This window comes from Macaca thibetana, chromosome 6 (genome assembly GCF_024542745.1).
Source record: "Macaca thibetana thibetana isolate TM-01 chromosome 6, ASM2454274v1, whole genome shotgun sequence".
NCBI classification, from domain to species: domain Eukaryota; kingdom Metazoa; phylum Chordata; class Mammalia; order Primates; family Cercopithecidae; genus Macaca; species Macaca thibetana.
The window spans coordinates 175469159-175489916 of record NC_065583.1 but is presented as its reverse complement, the minus strand read 5'-3'; the positions used below and the strand labels follow the sequence as shown (position 1 = coordinate 175489916).

Below are 20758 nucleotides of genomic sequence, written 5' to 3'. Positions count from 1 at the left end.
CACATCAGACCCCACGACTGACCACCATCCAGTCACCACACATCAGACCCCACGACCGACCACCATCCACAGTCACCACACATCAGACCCCACGACCGACCGCCATCCAGTCACCACACATCAGACCCCACGACCGACCGCCATCCACAGTCACCACACATCAGACCCCACGACCGACCGCCATCCACAGTCACCACACATCAGACCCCACGACCGACCGCCATCCACAGTCACCACACATCAGACCCCACGACCGACCGCCATCCACAGTCACCACACATCAGACCCCACGACCGACCCCCATCCAGTCACCACACATCAGACCCCACGACCGACCACCATCCAGTCACCACACATCAGACCCCACGACCGACCGCCATCCACAGTCACCACACATCAGACCCCACGACCGACCGCCATCCACAGTCACCACACATCAGACCCCACGACCGACCGCCATCCACAGTCACCACACATCAGACCCCACGACCGACCGCCATCCACAGTCACCACACATCAGACCCCACGACCGACCGCCATCCACAGTCACCACACATCAGACCCCACGACCGACCGCCATCCACAGTCACCACACATCAGACCCCACGACCGACCGCCATCCACAGTCACCACACATCAGACCCCACGACCGACCGCCATCCACAGTCACCACACATCAGACCCCACGACCGACCGCCATCCACAGTCACCACACATCAGACCCCACGACCGACCGCCATCCACAGTCACCACACATCAGACCCCACGACCGACCGCCATCCACAGTCACCACACATCAGACCCCACGACCGACCGCCATCCACAGTCACCACACATCAGACCCCACGACCGACCGCCATCCACAGTCACCACACATCAGACGCCACGACCGACCGCCATCCACAGTCACCACACATCAGACCCCACGACCGACCGCCATCCACAGTCACCACACATCAGACCCCACGACCGACCGCCATCCACAGTCACGTGGCACAAGTGGCACTCAAGCTCCTGGGCCTCTGCAGCCCAGCGCTGAAGGGATTGCAGGGAGGCAGGTGCAGCCACAGCACAGGCAGGAGAAGAGTCTGGAGACGTGGGAGAGAGACCGGCACCCCACCTCCTGTTCTGCAGAATCCCCCAGGATGCTTGCCATTTACCACAGGACCCACCAAGCCCCTGCGTCCCCAAGATAGGATGTGAGAAGGTATGCAGCTCACGCTAACACAGACACAGGAGACCTTGAACTTGTGAGGCATAAAAGAGGCACACGGATGGGCGGGCGCGGTGGCTCAAGCCTGTAATCCCAGCATTTTGGGAGGCCGAGGCGGGCGGATCACAAGGTCAGGAGATCGAGACCACAGTGAAACCCCGTCTCTACTAAAAATACAAAAAATTAGCCGGGCACGGTGGCGGGCGCCTGTAGTCCCAGCTACTCAGGAGGCTGAGGCAGGAGAATGGCGGGAACTTGGGAGGCGGAGCTTGCAGTGAGCCGAGATCGCGCCACTGCACTCCAGCCTGGGCAACAGCGTGAGACTCCGTCTCAAAAAAAAAAAAAAAAAAAAAAAAAAGAGAGGCACACGGCGACTTTGTGCTTTGGCATGTTCCCCGGCCCCCAGGAGCTGGCAGCAGGGCCATGGGCTAAAACCACATCGAGTACAATTCAACCCTGAGAACCGACCTGGAAGGCAGTAACAGGAAGGTACACGGGGGCCCTGCACCCTTCCCAACCCCAGAGCAGGTAACAGGAAGGTACACGGGGGCCCTGCACCCTTCCCAACCCCAGAGCAGGTAACAGGAAGGTACACGGGGGCCCTGCACCCTTCCCAACCCCAGAGCAGGTAACAGGAAGGTACACGGGGGCCCTGCACCCTTCCCAACCCCGGAGCAGGTAACAAGAAGGTACACGGGGGCCCTGCACCGTTCCCAACCCCGGAGCAGGTAACACTCCCACAAATAGCCCATGGGTCTGAGGTCAGCGGAAATCATCCCAGAAATCTGTAATTATGGCCGGGCGCGGTGGCTCAAGCCTGTAATCCCAGCACTTTGGGAGGCCGAGACGGGCGGATTACAAGGTCAGGAGATCGAGACCATCCTGGCTAACACGGTGAAACCCCGTCTCTACTAAAAAATACAAAAAACTAGCCGGGCGAGGTGGCGGGCGCCTGTAGTCCCAGCTACTCGGGAGGCTGAGGCAGGAGAATGGTCTAAACCCGGGAGGCGGAGCTTGCAGTGAGCTGAGATCCGGCCACTGCACCCCAGCCTGGGCGACAGAGCAAGACTCTGTCTCAAAAAAAAAAAAAAAAAGAAATCTGTAATTATTTTGGACTCAATACAGAAAAGCCAATATATCAAAACTGGCAAGATGCTGCTGAAGCAGGTCTCCAGTGCAGGGTCCCCAGCCACTGTGGTACCAGGGAATGGTTTCATGAAAGACGGTTTTTCCACAGGACAGCAGTGGGGAAGGGGATGGTTTCAGGAGGAAACGGTTCCACCTCGGATCATCAGGCATTAGATTCTCATAAGGAGCACACAACCTAGACCCCTGTCTCGCACAGTTCACAGTAGGGTGTGCACACCTCTGAGCGCCGCGTGCCCCTGCTGATCTGACAGGAGGTGGCCTCAGGCGGGAACGCTGGCTCACCACACCCCACCAGCCTCCTGCTGTGCGCCCGGTTCCTCTCAGGCCCCGGACCGGTGCCAGTCCATGGCCAGGGACCTGGGGACCCTTGCTTTAGAGGGAAAATTACAACTTCAGATGCTTCTTTAGAAAAGAAAGTTCAAATGTCCATAATCAAAGCTTTTCCCTCAAGGAGCCGGAAAAAGAACAATAAACAAAGCCTAAAGGAAATGGAATGAGGCCATTGATAAATAGCAGACACCAATTACGCAGGAAACAGCCGGGAAATCAGCACATGTGAAACTCTTCTGTGAAGAGAGTCATGAAACTGAAAGACTCCTAGCGAGACCTGGAGAAGGAAACGGAGACCGTCAGCACCAAGGCTGGAGGCAGCTACCGCTGCAGATCTCACGGAACCTGCAGGAAGCGAGTCTCGGCCGGGCGCGGTGGCTCACACCTGTCATCCCAGCACTGTGGGAGGCCGAGACGGGCGGATCACCTGAGGTCAGAAATTCGAGACCAGCCTGGCCAACATGGAGAAACCTTGTCTCTACTAAAATTACAGAAATTAGTTGGCATGGTGGTGGGCGCCTATAATCCCAGCTACCTGGGAGGCTGAGGCAAGATAACTGCCTGAACTCAGGAATTGGAGGCTGCAGTGAGCTGAGATCGCGCCAATGCACTCCGGCCTGGGCAACAGAGCGAGACTCCGTTACAAAAAAAGAAAAAAGAAAGAAAGCGAGTCTCCAACTCGCAGAGGAATTCCAAGGACGGAGCCCAGCCAGGGCCACATCCAGGCCAATGAGCACAGGGAGGCCTGGAAGTCCTGCCCACCGGCCACACACTATTGCAGGTACCTCATGACCCAGGAGTGGAAGGAACAGAATGGGGAGCCCGGGGGAGGCCCCCACACCCTGACTTACTATAAATACGCTGAAGGAGTGGTCTCCTCAACAAAGCTGTCAGAGCAACTGCAGACCCACTCCAGGAAGAAAGCTCGCCTTCAACTCTGTGTTACCCCACGCATGAAAACCAGTCCCACAGATCCCCACGCATGAAAACCAGTTCCACAGAGCCCCACAGATCCCCACGCATGAAAACCAGTTCCACAGATCCCCACACATGAAAACCAGTCCCACAGATCCCCACGCATGAAAACCAGTTCCACAGATCCCCACGCATGAAAACCAGTTCCACAGAGCCCCACAGATCCCCACGCATGAAAACCAGTTCCACAGAGCCCCACAGATCCCCACGCATGAAAACCAGTTCCACAGAGCCCCACAGATCCCCACGCATGAAAACCAGTCCCACAGAGCCCCACAGATCCCCACGCATGAAAACCAATCCCACAGATCCCCACCTACCCCATGCATGAAAACCAGTCCCACAGATCCCCACAGATCCCCACGCATGAAAACCAGTTCCACAGATCCCCACAGAGCCCCACGCATGATAACCAGTCCCACAGATCCCCACCTACCCCACACATGAAAACCAGTCCCACAGATCCCCACAGAGCCCCACCTACCCCACGCATGAAAACCAGTCCCACAGATCACCACAGATCCCCACACATGAAAACCAGTCCCACAGATCCCCATGCATGAAAACTAGTCCCACAGATCCCCACGCATGAAAACCAGTCCCACAGATCACCACAGATCCCACGCATGAAAACCAGTCCCACAGATCCCCACAGATCCCCACGCATGAAAACCAGTCCCACAGATCCCCACAGATCCCCGCAGATCCCCACCTACGTTTGAAAGCTGACACAGTAAAGGCTGTTCTAAAAGGAGACGCAGAAGCAATGTCACCACAACCTCAAGGTAAACAGAGTTCCTGAAGGGAACACAAACAGATTTAGCCACAAACAGCTGCTAAAGTGGACTGCGTTAGTGGACTGCGTTAGTGGACTGTGTTAGATGTACAGATTTCCAGTCCTCAAAAGGCTTGACTTAAGAGCACAAAAGCAAGACACACATGGCACAGACATTCACAGTGCACACATCTGATGCCAGACTTGCACCAGAACACACAAAGAGCTCCTGCAAGCCGATGATGGCAGGCAGGTGCCCCGCACAGAGCAGGGCAGGATGGATGGGCACCTCCCGCAAGAGCCCCGGGGCGGCCAGCACGGGAACAGTGTGGACACATGGGCATCAAGAGAGCCCCCTGCACAATCCCACGAGGCGGCTGCGACACCATCAGGCCGGCGGCCACCGGAGGCACCACCCTCGCAAGCAGCCAGCCACCCCCCTGGAAACTCCCACAATATCCATAAAGCACGTCAGCGACCCAGCAACCCCACTCCTGGAATTCACCCAGAGGTGAGGGCCTCTGACCCCTGGGACGCCCCCAGAACCCAGAACACTCACAGCTGTGCAGTCCGCACCCAGGAGCCTCCACAGCAGCAGGAAGGATACATCCACGTGGCGTGTTCCACAGCAGATGCCATACGTGGACAGAACACGGCAGATGCCATACGTGGACAGAACACGGCAGATGCCATACGTGGACAGAACACGCAGCTGAGGCATTCAGCACAGCTGAGACTTGGACCCCCAAACCCACCTCCTGCCTGATCTCACTTGTGGAGACCAGAAGAGGGAGACCATGGAGGTCGGCACCAGGGTCACGGTGGGGGCGGCACCTTCCGCTGCGGTGGGGGATTCTCCTGGGCTCTGGTGACTTTCTGCACCTGGGCACAGGTGGGTGGCGGGGAGGGGGGTCTCCTGGGCTCTGGTGACTTTCTACACCTGGGCACAGGTGGGTGGCGGGGAGGGGGGTCTCCTGGGCTCTGGTGACTTTCTACACCTGGGCACAGGTGGGTGGTGAGGAAGGGGGTCTCCTGGGCTCTGGTGACTTTCTGTACCTGGGCATGGGTGGGTGGTGGGGAGGGGGTTCTCCTGGGCTCTGGTGACTTTCTGTACCTGGGCATGGGTGGGTGGTGGGGAGGGGGTTCTCCTGGGCTCTGGTGACTTTCTGTACCTGGGCATGGGTGGGTGGTGGGGAGGGGGTTCTCCTGGGCTCTGGTGACTTTCTACACCTGGGCATGGGTGGGTGGTGGGGAGGGGGTTCTCCTGGGCTCTGGTGACTTTCTGTACCTGGGCATGGGTGGGTGGTGGGGAGGGGGTTCTCCTGGGCTCTGGTGACTTTCTACACCTGGGCACAGGTGGGTGGTGGGGAGGGGGTTCTCCTGGGCTCTGGTGACTTTCTGTACCTGGGCACAGGTGGGTGGTGGGGAGGGGGTTCTCCTGGGCTCTGGTGACTTTCTGTACCTGGGCACAGGTGGGTGGTGGGGAGGGGGTTCTCCTGGGCTCTGGTGACTTTCTACACCTGGGCACGGGTGGGTGGTGGGGAGGAGGGTCTCCTGGGCTCTGGTGACTTTCTGTACCTGGGCATGGGTGGGTGGTGGGGAGGGGGTTCTCCTGGGCTCTGGTGACTTTCTGTACCTGGGCATGGGTGGGTGGTGGGGAGGGGGTTCTCCTGGGCTCTGGTGACTTTCTACACCTGGGCACGGGTGGGTGGTGGGGAGGAGGGTCTCCTGGGCTCTGGTGACTTTCTGTACCTGGGCATGGGTGGGTGGTGGGGAGGGGGTTCTCCTGGGCTCTGGTGACTTTCTGTACCTGGGCATGGGTGGGTGGTGGGGAGGGGCGTCTCCTGGGCTCTGGCGACTTTCTACACCTGGACGCAGGTGGTAGCCATCAGGTTTCCACGAGTGTAAAATTCTGCTGAGTCATACATGAGATTTGCAAATAGCTGCAGTAGCCTCAAGAAGTCAGAGAAAGAGGTCCTTGCAGGTCTCCACATGCGCCTTTCCCCAAACTGAAGCTCCAGGGACACTTCACCTCTGCACCCTGGCCTGGCACTACTCTGGGGGCTTACCACTCCAGCGTGCTCATGACCATTGGGTGGGAACCCAAGCCCAGGGCCCCTTTCACCCCTGCTGAGCCCCAAGGCCTCCGGCCGCTCTGGGAGGAGTGTGTCCCGGGGAGCGAGGCCTGAATCAGCCTTCCTGTCTCTCATAGAGCCGGCACGGGCCAGGCTGGGGTCCTGGGGGTGCCGGGGGTCCAGGAAGGTACCACCCAGCGTTCCTACTCTCCTCTCAAACCCGGCTTGGAGTCTCCAAGGCCCAGCCCCGTGACAGGACAGGGGCACCTGTGCTGGAAGGGAGGACCCTGAATGTGGAGTTCACCAAACCAGCACCCAAGAGCGTGAGGACAATGGTACGGACCATGCCCGGAAGAGGAAGGAGGAAGGCCAAGGGGCCACACACACCCACGCCACAGACACAGTGTGGACATGCATGTGTCACGGACACATGCGCACACACACACCACAAATATGCACGTCACAGACACGCAGCACAGACACACGCTCATGCATACCACAGGCACACACACCAGAGACACACCACGCACACACACGTGCCACAGATACACACACATACATCACAAATATGCTCATCACAGACACATGCACCACGGACACGCCCGTGCCACACACGTGCCACACACGTGCCACATGCGCATATCACAGATACACACACATATCACTGACGTGTAAATCATGGAAGTACCTCCATCACAGAAACACATCACAGACATGACTGCATCCTAGACACATCCATATCCCAGGGACACACATCCTGGACACAACTGTATCACACGTGAGCCTTACGTGGCTCTTGAAGGTCTTGCGGACGTGCCCGTGGGCGGCCTTCCGGACCACAGCATACCGGCGCACGCAATATGTGTTCTGGGGCTTGATGATGCTGGCGATGACCTCCGTGAGCCTGTCCTGGGGGATGGTGTCGTATGCGCCCATCACATCCACCTGCGTGAGTGAAGGCAAGGAGGCTGACAATGGCCACCCAGCAACTCAGACGTCACCTCTGCCCTCAGGGCCTGGCCGCAGCCGTGTCCCCCCATCTCTCTCTGAGCCCCACCTCTCCAGACCCCAAGGGCAGGGCGGGCTGTATGCCCTCTCTGAGCCTCAGGACAGGAGGGCCCTGGCTCAGGACTGGGGTGCGAGGCACCGGGGCCTGGTGGCTGAGCTGGTGCGGTTCCTTCTCTGACGGGAACTGGAATCCAGTGGGACCCTCCCTGGGAGGAGCCCGGGGCAGTTGGGGTGCAGAGTCGGGGCCCATGTGCTGCAGGAAAGGCTGAAGGCCTCCCTGCCAGGTGCCGGGTGTGTCCCCAACAGTGACCGGGTCACCTGCACTCCCTGTGGCCCACCCAGCATGAGGTGTCAATCAGGCAGCCACCCCCAAGGTCCAGCAGGGCTGCTGACGGGGTCCCAGCGCCCACCTTGACGAAGTATAGCTTGGGTGGCGGGTCCTGGGCCCGCACACGCAGCACAAAGTTGCGCCAGGCCCTGTGGATATCATCCAGGCCCAGCACAGAGGCACCCAGGAGGCCGGGGCGCCGTGCCCGCTCGTAGTTGAGCACACTGAACAGTGCCTTCACCCTCGAGGCGAGACGCTCGGCCTGGCGGGGACGGCACGGGAGATGGTCAGGACAGTGGACCTGGCCAGGTGCCCCGCCCCACCAGAGGGACCCAGGGGAGAAGCAGCCCCACCCCAGTGTCCCCAGCCGCCCAGACCTAGGTCCTTGAACCCCTCCCAGCTTCCCCAGACCCTGTTTGAAACGTGGTCCCGGCTGCATGTGTGTTGCACATGGGATGCTCATGCCATACCTCTGTCCACCTCACCCCACACTCCCCTCAAATGACGGGGTCACTACAGCCACAGCAGCCACAGGGGTGGGGTGCAGGAGCCGTGGGGTGAGGGCCCAGGGTCCTCAGAGCCCGGTGGGGTCCTGGCAGCCATGGCCTGGTCCCTGGGCCCACATACGGAAGCACCCGGTGCCCGAGCACCACGGCAGGACACGAACCTGGGACCTCGCACTCTGCTGCGTCCAGGCCCCAGCCCAGCCGCTGCTTGTGGTCCTCAGAGCCTGTCCCTGCCCCAGGACCTCCCCCAACACCCCCACACTGCTTTTCTGGAGGCACCAGCACCTCGGCCACCTCACCACGCCCACAAATGGGTGTAAGCCGTGCCGTGGGCCGGGCTGGGTCCCGTGGCCCCTCCTCCGGGCCCTGCATCTAAGCTGATACCAAATGTGGGGCTCAAACACACTTCTGTTTAAAAAGGACACTAAACCAAAGCACAGTCACCCTCTTTTCTCTGCGGAACGTTCTGGCTCCCACGACGTAGTCCATGTTCACGATCGGCCGGAGCCCGTCAGGCTTGGGGAGGAAGCGGAGTCTGGACGCCAGCAGGGTGGGCCTGGCTTCCCGATGCTGCCTGGCCTCTGCTTCCGACAGCTCCCGCAGCTGCACCCTCTTCAAGTGCTGTCTGCAACAGAGAGCCCCTCAGGACACGCTCAGCCAGGCGCCAGACTAGGGGGAAGCTCACGGGAAGCCACAAGCCTCCATCGACTCAGTGAGGGCTCAGGACACCCACGGCAGCACACACTGAAGGCCATGCCCGGGGCCACGTCCTCCCACGCCAGCCAGACGCCTCCGAGAGCTCTCTACTTGCAGGGCACCTGGACACCTGGTCCTACAGTCAACCCCAGGAACGCACAGTCCAGTGGTCAACCCCCAGGGTGACTGTCCCACCATCAGCACCAGGGAACCTGGTCCCATGATCAACCCCCAGCCTGCCTGTCCAGTGGCCGCCACCCAGGATGGGGTGCAAGGCTGCATCTGGGGCCACATGAACTCATGCTCCCTCCACACAGGATGCCTGTCCCTCTGGTACAGCCACTGGGTAGCCCAGGTCTGGCCCCAGGCAGGACCCTCAGGCAGAAAGAGCCGCATCCCTTCCAATGGAGAGGGCAGGGGAGGCTGCTCAGGGCAGCTCAGCCAAGGAGCAGAACCAGCTCCCGTGAGCCCACCAGCTCCCTGACACCTCTGCCCTTTGGCATTTTCTCCCAAAACCACCCATGGGGGAGTGGGGGGCTGGAGTGGCCACACCTGGACCTGGGCATCTGCGGCTGACAGCCTAGTGCTCTATGGTCGCTGGGCCCGAGGGTGCTCCGGGGCTGGTACCCTGACCCCAGGCCGCAGGCCCAGCCGAGCACAGAAGAGGCACAGTACCCTGTCCAGGGAGGAGGGGCCTCCGAGGCCCCTCAGGCAGAACATCAGCTCCAGCCGTGACAAGGAGCGACTAGGGGACCACCACGTCTGTCTGCTCCTTCCTGTCACCCCAATTAAATTCTTCCCAAAACACTGGTCAAATGACCACGTTGGGTCACACACCATTCACTATGTGCAATGTCTAAGTAGGGCACATTGTGTATTAACTCGTTCCCACAAGGAAAGCCCTGACTCTCCCCCAGATACAGGAGGAAACGGCCCCAGCCCCACGTGGGGGTCCCCAGCCCAGAGGCCGTGTTACCTCTGATGAGGTCTGCTGCCAGCTTCCTCTGCAGACATCCTGATTTGGGGCATGGGGTGTGAGAAGCCCCCCAGGGACTCGAGTGTGCAGAGGAGCCGGGGAAGCCCTGACCTTGTGACTAAAGAGTCCTCACCGAGCCCTCCAGTCAGCCTGGGTGGGACACAGAGAAGCTAATATCATGGCCTGGGCTCAGCCAGGCTGATGTCTCCCAGCCCAGCACTCCAGTCCCTCACTGACGCAAATCCAGCTTGAATCTGCCACAATCCCTCACACTCTTTATCAGCTGAACACTGCAGACAAAATCTCGCAGCCATTCAAACGCAGCCACCTAGAAGTTAGCTCATGATGGACGTCTCCTACCCCGGGTGCTCCCCACACAGGTGCTCCCCACAGTGAGTCACCAAGAGGGTGGGATTTTATCCTCTCGTGACCTAAATCCAGCAGATTAAAGATTCATGCAGACCAGCATGAATTAAAAGACAATCGGGGGCCAGGCACAGTGGCTCAGCCTATAAACCAAGCATTCTGGGAGGCCAAGGTGGGTGGATCACCTGAGGTCAGGAGTTCGAGACCAGCCTGGCCAACAGGGCAAAAGCCCATCTCTACTAAAAATACAAAAATTAGCCAGGCGTGGTGGCAGGTGCCTGTAATCCCAGCTACTTAGGAGGCTGAGGCTGGAGAATCACTTAAACCCGGGAGGTGGAAGTTGCAGTGAGTGAAGATTATGGCACTGCACTCTAGCCTGGGCAACAGAGCAAGTCTCCATCTCAAAAAACAAAAAAAAAAAAAAAGAGAAAGAGAGAATCGGATCCACATCCCGAGGAGGGACAAGGAGGCTGGTGGTAGTGTTTCCATCCAATATAAACCGCTTCTGCTTTACAGACCCCAGAGACCACTTGGCATAAACTCCTGATTTCACAAGTAACAGAAAGTGAGCTCCGGGCAATCAGAGCCCAGCACAGAATCCACTCGGGCCAGGCCTGTGACGGGGGCCCTGGCTCCCAGCCCAGAGCCGCACAGCCAGGGAAGCACCGGCACCGGGACGACAGGCGCACGCTGAGGCCGGGGCTGGTGCTGCAGGACTTCGAGAAGCAGGGGACCAGCGTGGGGGTACACTACCTGATTCCAATGCTTTGCAACTTGCTCCAGACACTCTTCCGGTAGAAAAAGAGCCTGTTCTTCTGAAACGTGGTCTCCGTGACATAAAAAAAAGACCTGAGCAGCTCGACCACATACACACTCATCAGCCAGTGCAGGAACTTGGCCAGGATCTCCTCCCGCAGGCGGTGCTCCGCGGCCGGCACACAGCCCACCCCTGAAATGAGAAGGACACCGCACATCCAGCTCACCGCAGGGCTGGCGACCTCATCGCAGACCTGCACCATCTGGTACGACAGCCATGGCCACGGGGAGCCCAGCAGGTCCAGGCTGAGATGGCCGCACACGGGACCCACACACGGGATCCCGCAGATCAAGCACAAAAAATGTCACATGTCCTGTGAGTGACGCTCCCACCAATGACACCCTAAATGATGAGCTGTGGACGTGCTGGGCTTCAGTAAAATTATTATTACGTTAATTTCACCTTTTCTTTTTTACTTTTTTAATGTGGCTGCTAGAATTTTTTTTTTCTTTTTCTCTATTTTTTTTTTTTTTTTTTTTTTTTGAGACAGTCTCCCTCTGTTGCCAGGCTGGAGTGCAGTGGCGCAATGTCAGCTCACTGCAACTTCCAACTCCCTGGTTCAAGCGATTCTCCTACCTCAGCCTCCCAGGTGGCTGGGATTACAGGCACCCACCACCATGCCCGGCTAATTTTTGTGTTTTTAGTAGAGATGGGGTTTCACCATGTTGGCCAGGTTGGTCTCGATCTCCTGACCTTGTGATCCATCCGCCTGGGCCTTCCAAAGTGCTGGGATTACAGGCGTGAGCCACCGCGCCCAGCCTAGACATTTAAAAATGATCCACGTGGCTCACGTCATGCTCCTGTTGGATGACAATGGCTCGGAGCCTCATCCTTTGTCCTGGTCCCTAAGCAGAAGGGAGGAGGCAGACACTTCCCCGCCAGGCAGCACATCGGGGCTGGCACCAGACCGTAGGTTTGTGTGATTTCAAACTCGTCACCACGGAGCCCAGATCCCAACATGCCTGGGGTTTTCCAGGCTGAACCCAGGCCGAGCGGACGCTGCTGTCACCCACTGGCTAAGGAACGCCGGCCACGTGGTGCTCCAGACACTCAAGGGCCAAGATGACCGCCCTTCTCGTGAGTCTCCACATCTTCATCTGTGCATAAGCAGAGGTCCCCGGACGTCACTAGAAGCCATGGAGGCCACAGTGCAGGTAAAGCTGGGGTTTACCAGCAATAACAAGACAGAAGAACCAGGCAAAGGACAAGGAAGGGGACCCCAGAAGGCAGGCCTGAGACAAAAGACAGACGGGGAACAGAGGAGGAAAAGCAGGGCAGGGACAAAGCTAAAGAAACACTGAACACGGAAAACAATATTAATAATGGTTACCTTGTGGGTGTGTCAAGATACCCAAGATAGAACTAAGTCAGCAGGGAAAATAGCACATAGGCTGGGGGTGGTGACCAGAGTTAAAATATACTTAAGGCTCTTACTGCTCAGGACAAGGGTAGCAATGTTTCAGACTTCATTTTAAAAGATCAGGGTAGGCCGGGCGCGGTGGCTCACGCCTGTAATCCCAGCACTGTGGGAGGCCGAGGCGGGCAGATCACTTGAGTCAGGAGTTTGAGACAAGCCTGGCCAACATGGTGAAACCTCATCTCTACTAAAAATACAAAAATTAGCCAGGTGTGGTGGCGGGCACCTGTAATCCCAGCTACTCATGAGGTTGAGGAATGAGAACTGCTTGAACCCAGGAGGCAGAGGTTGCAGTGAGCCGAGGTTGCGCCATTGCACTCCAGCCTGGGTGACAGAGTGAGACTCTGTCTCAAAAAACAAAAGCAAACAATGACAATGAAAAGATCAGGGGGTAACACTAAGCAAAGGGAAATAAAAGCAAATGCCCAGTGAACAGGAGGCAACGACAGGATCCACACACACTTGGCAGGAAATGCACACAGCAACCCAAGAGGTAGTGAGAAACAAGGGAACGAGGACACGCAAAAGGCAAATGGAGAATCACAGCGCACCAGACGGGTCTCTAGTGACAGAAAAATGAAAACAAATCAAGTTATCCAGTTAAACAACAACTGTCAGACTGGACTGGAAATTCACCTACATGCTGTTAACAAGACATACCTACACGGTAAGAACAAAAAAGTGTTGAAAATTAGGCCAGGCACAGAGGCTCATGCCTGTAATTCAGCACTTTGGGAAGCCGAGGTAGGTGGATCCCTTGAGTCCAAGAGTTTGAGACCAGCCTGGGCAACACAGCAAGACCCTGTCTCTAGAAAACATTTTAAAATTAGCCAGGTGTAGTGGTGCGTGTCTGTAGTCCTAGCTGTTCAGGAGGCTGAGGTGAGAGAATGGCTCACACTGGGAGGTAAAGGTTACAGTGACCTGTGATCATGCCACTTCACTCATCCTGGGCAACAGAGCAAGACTCTGTCTCAACAACAAAAATACATATATATATATATAAGGCAGAAAACAGATACAGCAAGAAAATACTAATCAAATGAAGCCCAGTGTGGCAGTACTAAGGGCAATTTAAAAAAAGAATCACTAGATGACTAGAGACATAGAAGTCTACAAAAGATTCACTCATCAGGAAGATAAAAATTCTACCACGTGCATACACCTAATAATGCCCCATATAAATGCCACCAAACAAGAAGAAATGAACAGACCCATCCCCCATGTGATGGACTGTGGCCTCCTTCTTGGAATTTCATGCATCTAGAAGGAGACAGAAGCTTTGCACAGGACTTAATAAGCTGGATATAGTGAACATGCCCTCTATTGGCAGGACGTCAAATTTACAATGGCTGATTCTGGAAACCATCCACACACTAGATCACAAAGCAAAGATCCACAATTGGTATTATACAGACCACCATACAACTGAGTTTGAAATCAATAACAAAATGATAACTTAAAATACTCTACAAATCTGGAAAATAAACCATGTTCAAATAACTCACTGCTCAAAGAAATCACAGAATAAGTTAAAGAATACTTAAAAGTGACTGATATCAAAATGACTTCACATCAAAACAGGGTGCGCAAAGAAAAAAATCACAGTGTAAGAATATTTAAAAGAAGTATTAACACGTATGAACACTTTTAAGTATTTTAAGAACACTTAAAAGTGGCTGATGTCGAAATTCACATCAAAACACAGGGTGCAGCTAAGGCAGCACTTAGAGGGAAAGGCATAACTAAACTAAGAAGTTAGAAAAGAAATGAAAGAATAAACCAAAAGAAAGCATATAATGGAAAGATAGAAATATTAGAGGTAAGTCAGTGAAATTCAAAACCAAGACCCAAGAGAGAAGTCTGACGAAGGCCGGCGGAGACACCAGCCCTCCACGTAGGTCTCAGAGCAGGAGACAGACGGAGACACTCCAACCTGTGGCTGGATGTCAATCCACATGAGGGGGCGACTGGAGGCAGAGCCCAGCCTAAGCAATGACCGGCAGGTGCCCAGAATAAGGTGACAAGGGTTGCCACCCACCCAAGGGAGCCAAGCTGAGGGGCAGCTTGGGAGAAAATAGGACAAGTGAGGGGGTTGGGGTGCCTTGTTTTCCTTCAGGCCACAGAGAATCCTTTCTGGGATGTCTCCAGCAACACTTGGCAGCAGACACAGGCAGCCCAGAGTCCAGCCTCAGCATGACAGGGACACCCGGGGACCGCACCTCACTCACCCTGAATGACAGGGACACCCCGGGACCGCACCTCACTCACCCTGCATGTGACAGGGACACCCGGGGACCGCGCCTCACTCACCCTGCACGTGACAGGGACACCCGCGGACCGCACCTCACTCACCCTGCATGACAGGGACACAGGGGACCACGCCTCACTCACCCTGCATGTGACAGGGACACCCGCGGACCGCGCCTCACTCACCCTGCATGACAGGGACACAGGGGACCACGCCTCACTCACCCTGCATGTGACAGGGACACCAGGGGACCGCACCTCACTCACCCTGCACGTGACAGGGACACTTGGGGATCCGCGCCTCACTCACCCTGCACGTGACAGGGACACCCGGGGACCGCGCCTCACTCACCCTGCACGTGACAGGGACACCCGGGGACCGCGCCTCACTCACCCTGCATGTGACAGGGACACCCGGGGACCACGCCTCACTCACCCTGCACGTGACAGGGACACCCGGGGACCGTGCCTCACTCACCCTGCACGTGACAGGGACACCCGGGGACCGCGCCTCACTCACCCTGCACGTGACAGGGACACAGGGGACCGCGCCTCACTCACTTGCACGTGACAGGGACACCCGGGGACCGTGCCTCACTCACCCTGCACGTGACAGGGACACCCGGGGACCGCGCCTCACTCACCCTGCACGTGACAGGGACACAGGGGACCACGCCTCACTCACTTGCACGTGACAGGGACACCCGGGGACCGCGCCTCACTCACCCTGCACGTGACAGGGACACCCGGGGACCGCGCCTCACTCACCCTGCATGACAGGGACACAGGGGACCACGCCTCACTCACTTGCACGTGACAGGGACACCCGGGGACCGCGCCTCACTCACCCTGCACATGACAGGGACACCCGGGAACCGCGCCTCACTCACCCTGCATGACAGGGACACAGGGGACCACGCCTCACTCACCCTGCATGTGACAGGGACACCCGGGGACCACACCTCACTCACCCTGCACGTGACAGGGACACTTGGGGATCCGCGCCTCACTCACCCTGCACGTGACAGGGACACCCGGGGACCGCGCCTCACTCACCCTGCACGTGACAGGGACACCCGGGGACCACGCCTCACTCACCCTGCACGTGACAGGGACACCCGGGGACCACGCCTCACTCACCCTGCACGTGACAGGGACACCCGGGGACCGTGCCTCACTCACCCTGCACGTGACAGGGACACAGGGGACCACGCCTCACTCACTTGCACGTGACAGGGACACCCGGGGACCGCGCCTCACTCACCCTGCACGTGACAGGGACACCCGGGGACCACGCCTCACTCACCCTGCCTCACTCACCCCTGCACGTGACAGGGACACAGGGGACCACGCCTCACTCACCCTGCATGTGACAGGGACACCCGGGGACCGTGCCTCACTCACCCTGCATGTGACAGGGACACCCGGGGACCGCGCCTCACTCACCCTGCACGTGACAGGGACACCCGGGGACCGCGCCTCACTCACCCTGCACGTGACAGGGACACAGGGACACGCCTCACTCACTTGCACGTGACAGGGACACCCGGGGACCGCGCCTCACTCACCCTGCACGTGACAGGGACACCCGGGGACTGCGCCTCACTCACCCTGCACGTGACAGGGACACAGGGGACCACGCCTCACTCACTTGCACGTGACAGGGACACCCGGGGACCGCGCCTCACTCACCCTGCACGTGACAGGGACACCCCGGGGACCACGCCTCACTCACCCTGCACGTGACAGGGACACCCGGGGACCGTGCCTCACTCACCCTGCATGTGACAGGGACACCCGGGGACCACGCCTCACTCACCCTGCACGTGACAGGGACACCCGCGGACCGCGCCTCACCCTGCACGTGACAGGGACACCCGGGGACCACGCCTCACTCACTTGCACGTGACAGGGACACCCGGGGACTGCGCCTCACTCACCCTGCATGTGACAGGGACACCCGGGGACCGCGCCTCACTCACCCTGCACGTGACAGGGGCACATTGTGACCTCATCTGAAATCAGAGAATAGCAGTGATGACAGGCAGAGTCCTGATCAGAGAACTCAAACTCTCCTCCACGAAGGAAGCTGGAGCGCAAAAAAGCAAAAATGGGTTGCATGACGATTATCTGACTCGGCGTGGTCCACCTGAGCTGCAGCAGGTGTCAGGCAGCTGCTGTTCGATGGGTAGGGACTTCCAGTCACGCAAGACACAGCAGTTCAAGCAAACTGCTGTAAACACTAGGGCGACTTAGCCATTCTGCACTGTACACAGAAAACCGTGTTAGGAGAGCCAATCTCATGTTATATGACTTTTGCCACCATTAAAAGAAAAAAAAAAAAGAGCCCAGGAAGGTCACCCTCCTTGTCTGCATGGCCAGAAGTCTTAAATGTCTCGAGAGTTTGTGGGGAGGGGGTGAAATCGGGACTTCTTCTGGCTGCCACTGTAGGGCCTGGGAGCACTGGGAGCCAAAAGGAGGCTGGAACGGAGGTGCCTCAACATCAAATCCAGAAAAACAGAGTGGGGACACGGCAGGGCTCAGCAGCACCATCCCCTGAACACCTACAAGCACTGTCCCTTCCCTGAGCAGGTGGAGACATTTGCTGTCCTCTGCTCCCACGTGGCCCTCTTCATACCTAAAGACGGGACCAGGATCTGTGCTGGAGGACAGTCTCATCTCCCTCCTTCTACCCTGTCCTGGCATAGTCAACAAACAATTTTTTTTTTTTTAAGACAGAGTTTCACTCTCATCACCCAGGCTGGAATGCAAGGGCACAATCTCAGCTCACTGCAACCTCCACCTCCTGGGTTCAAGTGATTCTCCTGCCTCAGCCTCCCAAGTAGCTGGGACTACAGGCACACACCACCATGCCCAGCTACTTTTTGTAATTTTAGTAGAGACGGGGTTTCACCATGTTGGTCAGGCTGGTCCTGAACTTCTGACCTCAGGTGATCCACCTGCCTCAGCCTCCTAAAGTGCTGGGATTAAGGCGTGAGCCACAGTACCTGGCCTTCAACACACAATTAAATCTTAAACACAAACCTAATATTGGCTGACCACGTACACCTGCAACACCCTTACCTCCCACCCCCAGGAAGAGGGGGTTCTCCTCCCCACCACTCATTCCCATCCTTGAAATTTCGAAGGGGATTACAGGTAATCCGCAGGGACCCTCGCCAGAGCGTCTGTGCTTCCAGACGCTTCTCCCCATTGCCGGCAATCCGGCTCCACTGCCGTGCCCAGCCTCCTCTGTTTACTGCTCTGGCCTCAGTGCCTGGAAACTGTGTGTCCATCAAAACGTGAAGGTGAACCGCGTAAGTTTATGCAAACTGGACAGGAGGGAGAGCAGAGGCAGAGATCACCTTGTCCACTCGACGTTCAGAGCGAGAAGCCACATATGCCCACTTGACGATGGAGACTGGGGGACCAGGGCTCTGCCTGCCCCCTTTTCTGAGCCCCCTACTGCATTCAGCTCTGGGGCCTGGGCCCTCGACGGCCACCACCTCCTCACCTGGGCTCCTGCGCAGCCAAGCACAGTCCCGCACGCTCATCTTCCACGTCAGCTCCCGCAGGGAGAGCTTGGCGTGCTTCCCCAGAGAGATGAACTTCTTGGTGTTCCTGAGGAAGCGGCGTTGGTTGTGCCTGGAGCCCCAGAGGCCGGGGGGCACCAGCCGGCGCAGGCAGGCCCGCACGAAGCCGTACACCTGCCAGGGGCTGCTGTGCTGGCGAAGCAGCTGCACCAGGCGACGGCGGTCTGTGTCCTCCTCCTCGGGGGCCGCCACTGAGCCCTGGGGCTTCTCCCGGGCACAGACACCGGCTGCTGGGGTGACCGCAGCCCGCAGCGGGCAGTGCGTCTTGAGGAGCGCCCCGTAGGGGCACTGCGCGTGGTTCCCAAGCAGCTCCAGAAACAGGGGCCGCATTTGCCAGTAGCGCTGGGGCAGGCGGGGCGGCCTGCGGGGAGTCCCTGGCATCCAGGGCCTGGAACCCAGAAAGATGGTCTCCACGAGCCTCCGGGCGCCAGTCAGGCTGGGCCGCAGGGAGTTGAGTAGGAAGGAGGGCCGCAGCTGCTCCTTGTCGCCTGAGGAGTAGAGGAAGTGCTTGGTCTCGGCGTACACCAGGGGACAACGCGTGTCCCAGGGACTTGGTGGCCGCGACGTGGATGGGGGGCCCGCGTGGTGCTGGCGGCCCACGGATGGGTGGGAGTGGCGTGTGCCAGACAGCGCACCCTCCAAAGAGGTGGCTTCTTCGGCAGGTCTGGCAGGTGACACCACACAGAAACCACGGTCACTCGGTCCACGCGTCCTGTCCGGGTGGGCCCAGGACCCCTGCCCAACGGGCGTCCGCTCCGGCTCAGGGGCAGCCCCACGCCTGGGCCTCTTGGGCAACGGCAGACTTCGGTTGGCACTACCCCGGCGCCTCCTCGCACCCGGGGCTGGCAGGCCCATGGGGACCCCGGCCTCCCTGACGCTACGGTTCCAGGCCAGTTCGCAGCCCAGACCCCTTCGGGTTCCACTCGCGTGTGGCGCGGGCCGGCCCTGAGTGGCAGCGCCGAGCTCGTACAGCGGCGGCCCGCACACCTGGTAGGCGCAGCTGGGAGCCACCAGCACAAAGAGCGCGCAGCGTGCCAGCAGGTGAACCAGCACGTCGTCGCCCACGCGGCGCAGCAGCAGCCCCCACGCCCCGCTCCCGCGCAGTGCGTCGGTCACCGTGTTGGGCAGGTAGCTGCGCACGCTGGTGGTGAAGGCCTCCGGGGGACCGCCGCGGGCCCCGTCCAGCAGCGCAAAGCCGAAGGCCAGCACGTTCCTCGCGCCGCGCTCGCACAGCCTCTGCAGCACCCGGGCTACCAGCTCCTTTAGGCAGGACACCTGCGGGGGAAGCGCTCTGAGTCGCCTGCGCTGCTCTCCGCATGTCGCCGGTTCCCCCCGGCCGCCCTCAACCCCCGCCGGACACGGACCCTGGGGAGGCCCACCTGGCGGAAGGAGGGGGCGCCGGGGGGCGGCCGTGCGTCCCAGGGCACGCACACCAGGCACTGGGCCACCAGCGCGCGGAAAGCCGCCGGGTCCCCGCGCTGCACCAGTCGCCAGCCCTCGGGCCCCAGGCGCTGCACGAACGTGGCCAGCGGCAGCACCTCGCGGTAGCGGCTGCGCAGCAGGGAGCGCACGGCTCGGCAGCGGGGAGCGCGCGGCATCGCAGGGGTGGCCAGAGCCGGGGCCTCCCACGTGCGCAGCAGGACTCGGCTCTGCCTCCAACCCGCGCCGCGAGGAGAGGGCGGGGCCGCGGAAAGGAAGGGGAGGGGCTGGGAGAGCCTGGAGGGGGCTGGGCCGGGGACCCGGGAGGGGTCGGGAGGGGGGCGGGGTCCGCGCGGAGGAGGCGGAGCTGGAAGGTGCAGTGGCGGGACGGGCAGCGCGGTCCCGGGCGTCTGCGCCCGCGAATCCACTGGGAGCCCCGGCCTGGCCCCTACCGCGGCTCCGGGCGGACCCCAGGGTCTGGGCCGCGCTTCCCCGCCCGCGCGCCGCCCTGGCTCCCAGGGTGCAGGGACCCCAGCGAGGGCCCCAGCGGAGAGGGGTCGAATCGGCCTAGGCTGTGGGGTAACCCGAGGGAGGGGCCGTGATGTGGGGGCCCTGGGAACAGGTGCGAGCGGCGACCCCTTCGCCGCTTTCTCAGCTGGGCCTGATCCCAAGACCCAGGGCTGCCCCCAGGTCCGGACGCGGGGCGTCAGGCTCCGGGCACCGCGAATGCCAGGCGTGAAGGGGAGGACGGCGGCACGTAGACGCGGCTGGAGACTAACCTGAGGACACAACAGCGCTCCCTGGACGGGCAGGCGGGGGCTCCCGGAGCGCCTCCCTGCAACACTTTCCCGAGACTAGGGCTCCTTGA

General features: G+C 59.2%; 1 protein-coding gene across 2 annotated transcripts in view; it reads right to left on the bottom strand.

Moving 5' to 3' along the window:
* The window catches only part of TERT (telomerase reverse transcriptase), a 42515-nt gene extending 22367 nt beyond the window's left edge, over positions 1-20148 (bottom strand). For both annotated transcript variants that reach the window (XM_050795173.1, XM_050795174.1), the window contains exons 1-6: positions 19851-20148; positions 18393-19746; positions 11151-11346; positions 8804-8984; positions 7936-8115; positions 7307-7462 (exon numbers count right to left, since the gene is read on the bottom strand). In XM_050795173.1, the coding sequence (XP_050651130.1) occupies positions 7307-7462; positions 7936-8115; positions 8804-8984; positions 11151-11346; positions 18393-19746; positions 19851-20069 (2286 nt within the window). In that variant the 5' untranslated portion in view covers positions 20070-20148. The remainder of the gene's footprint in view (positions 1-7306; positions 7463-7935; positions 8116-8803; positions 8985-11150; positions 11347-18392; positions 19747-19850) is intronic.
* Positions 20149-20758: the final 610 nt, after the last annotated feature.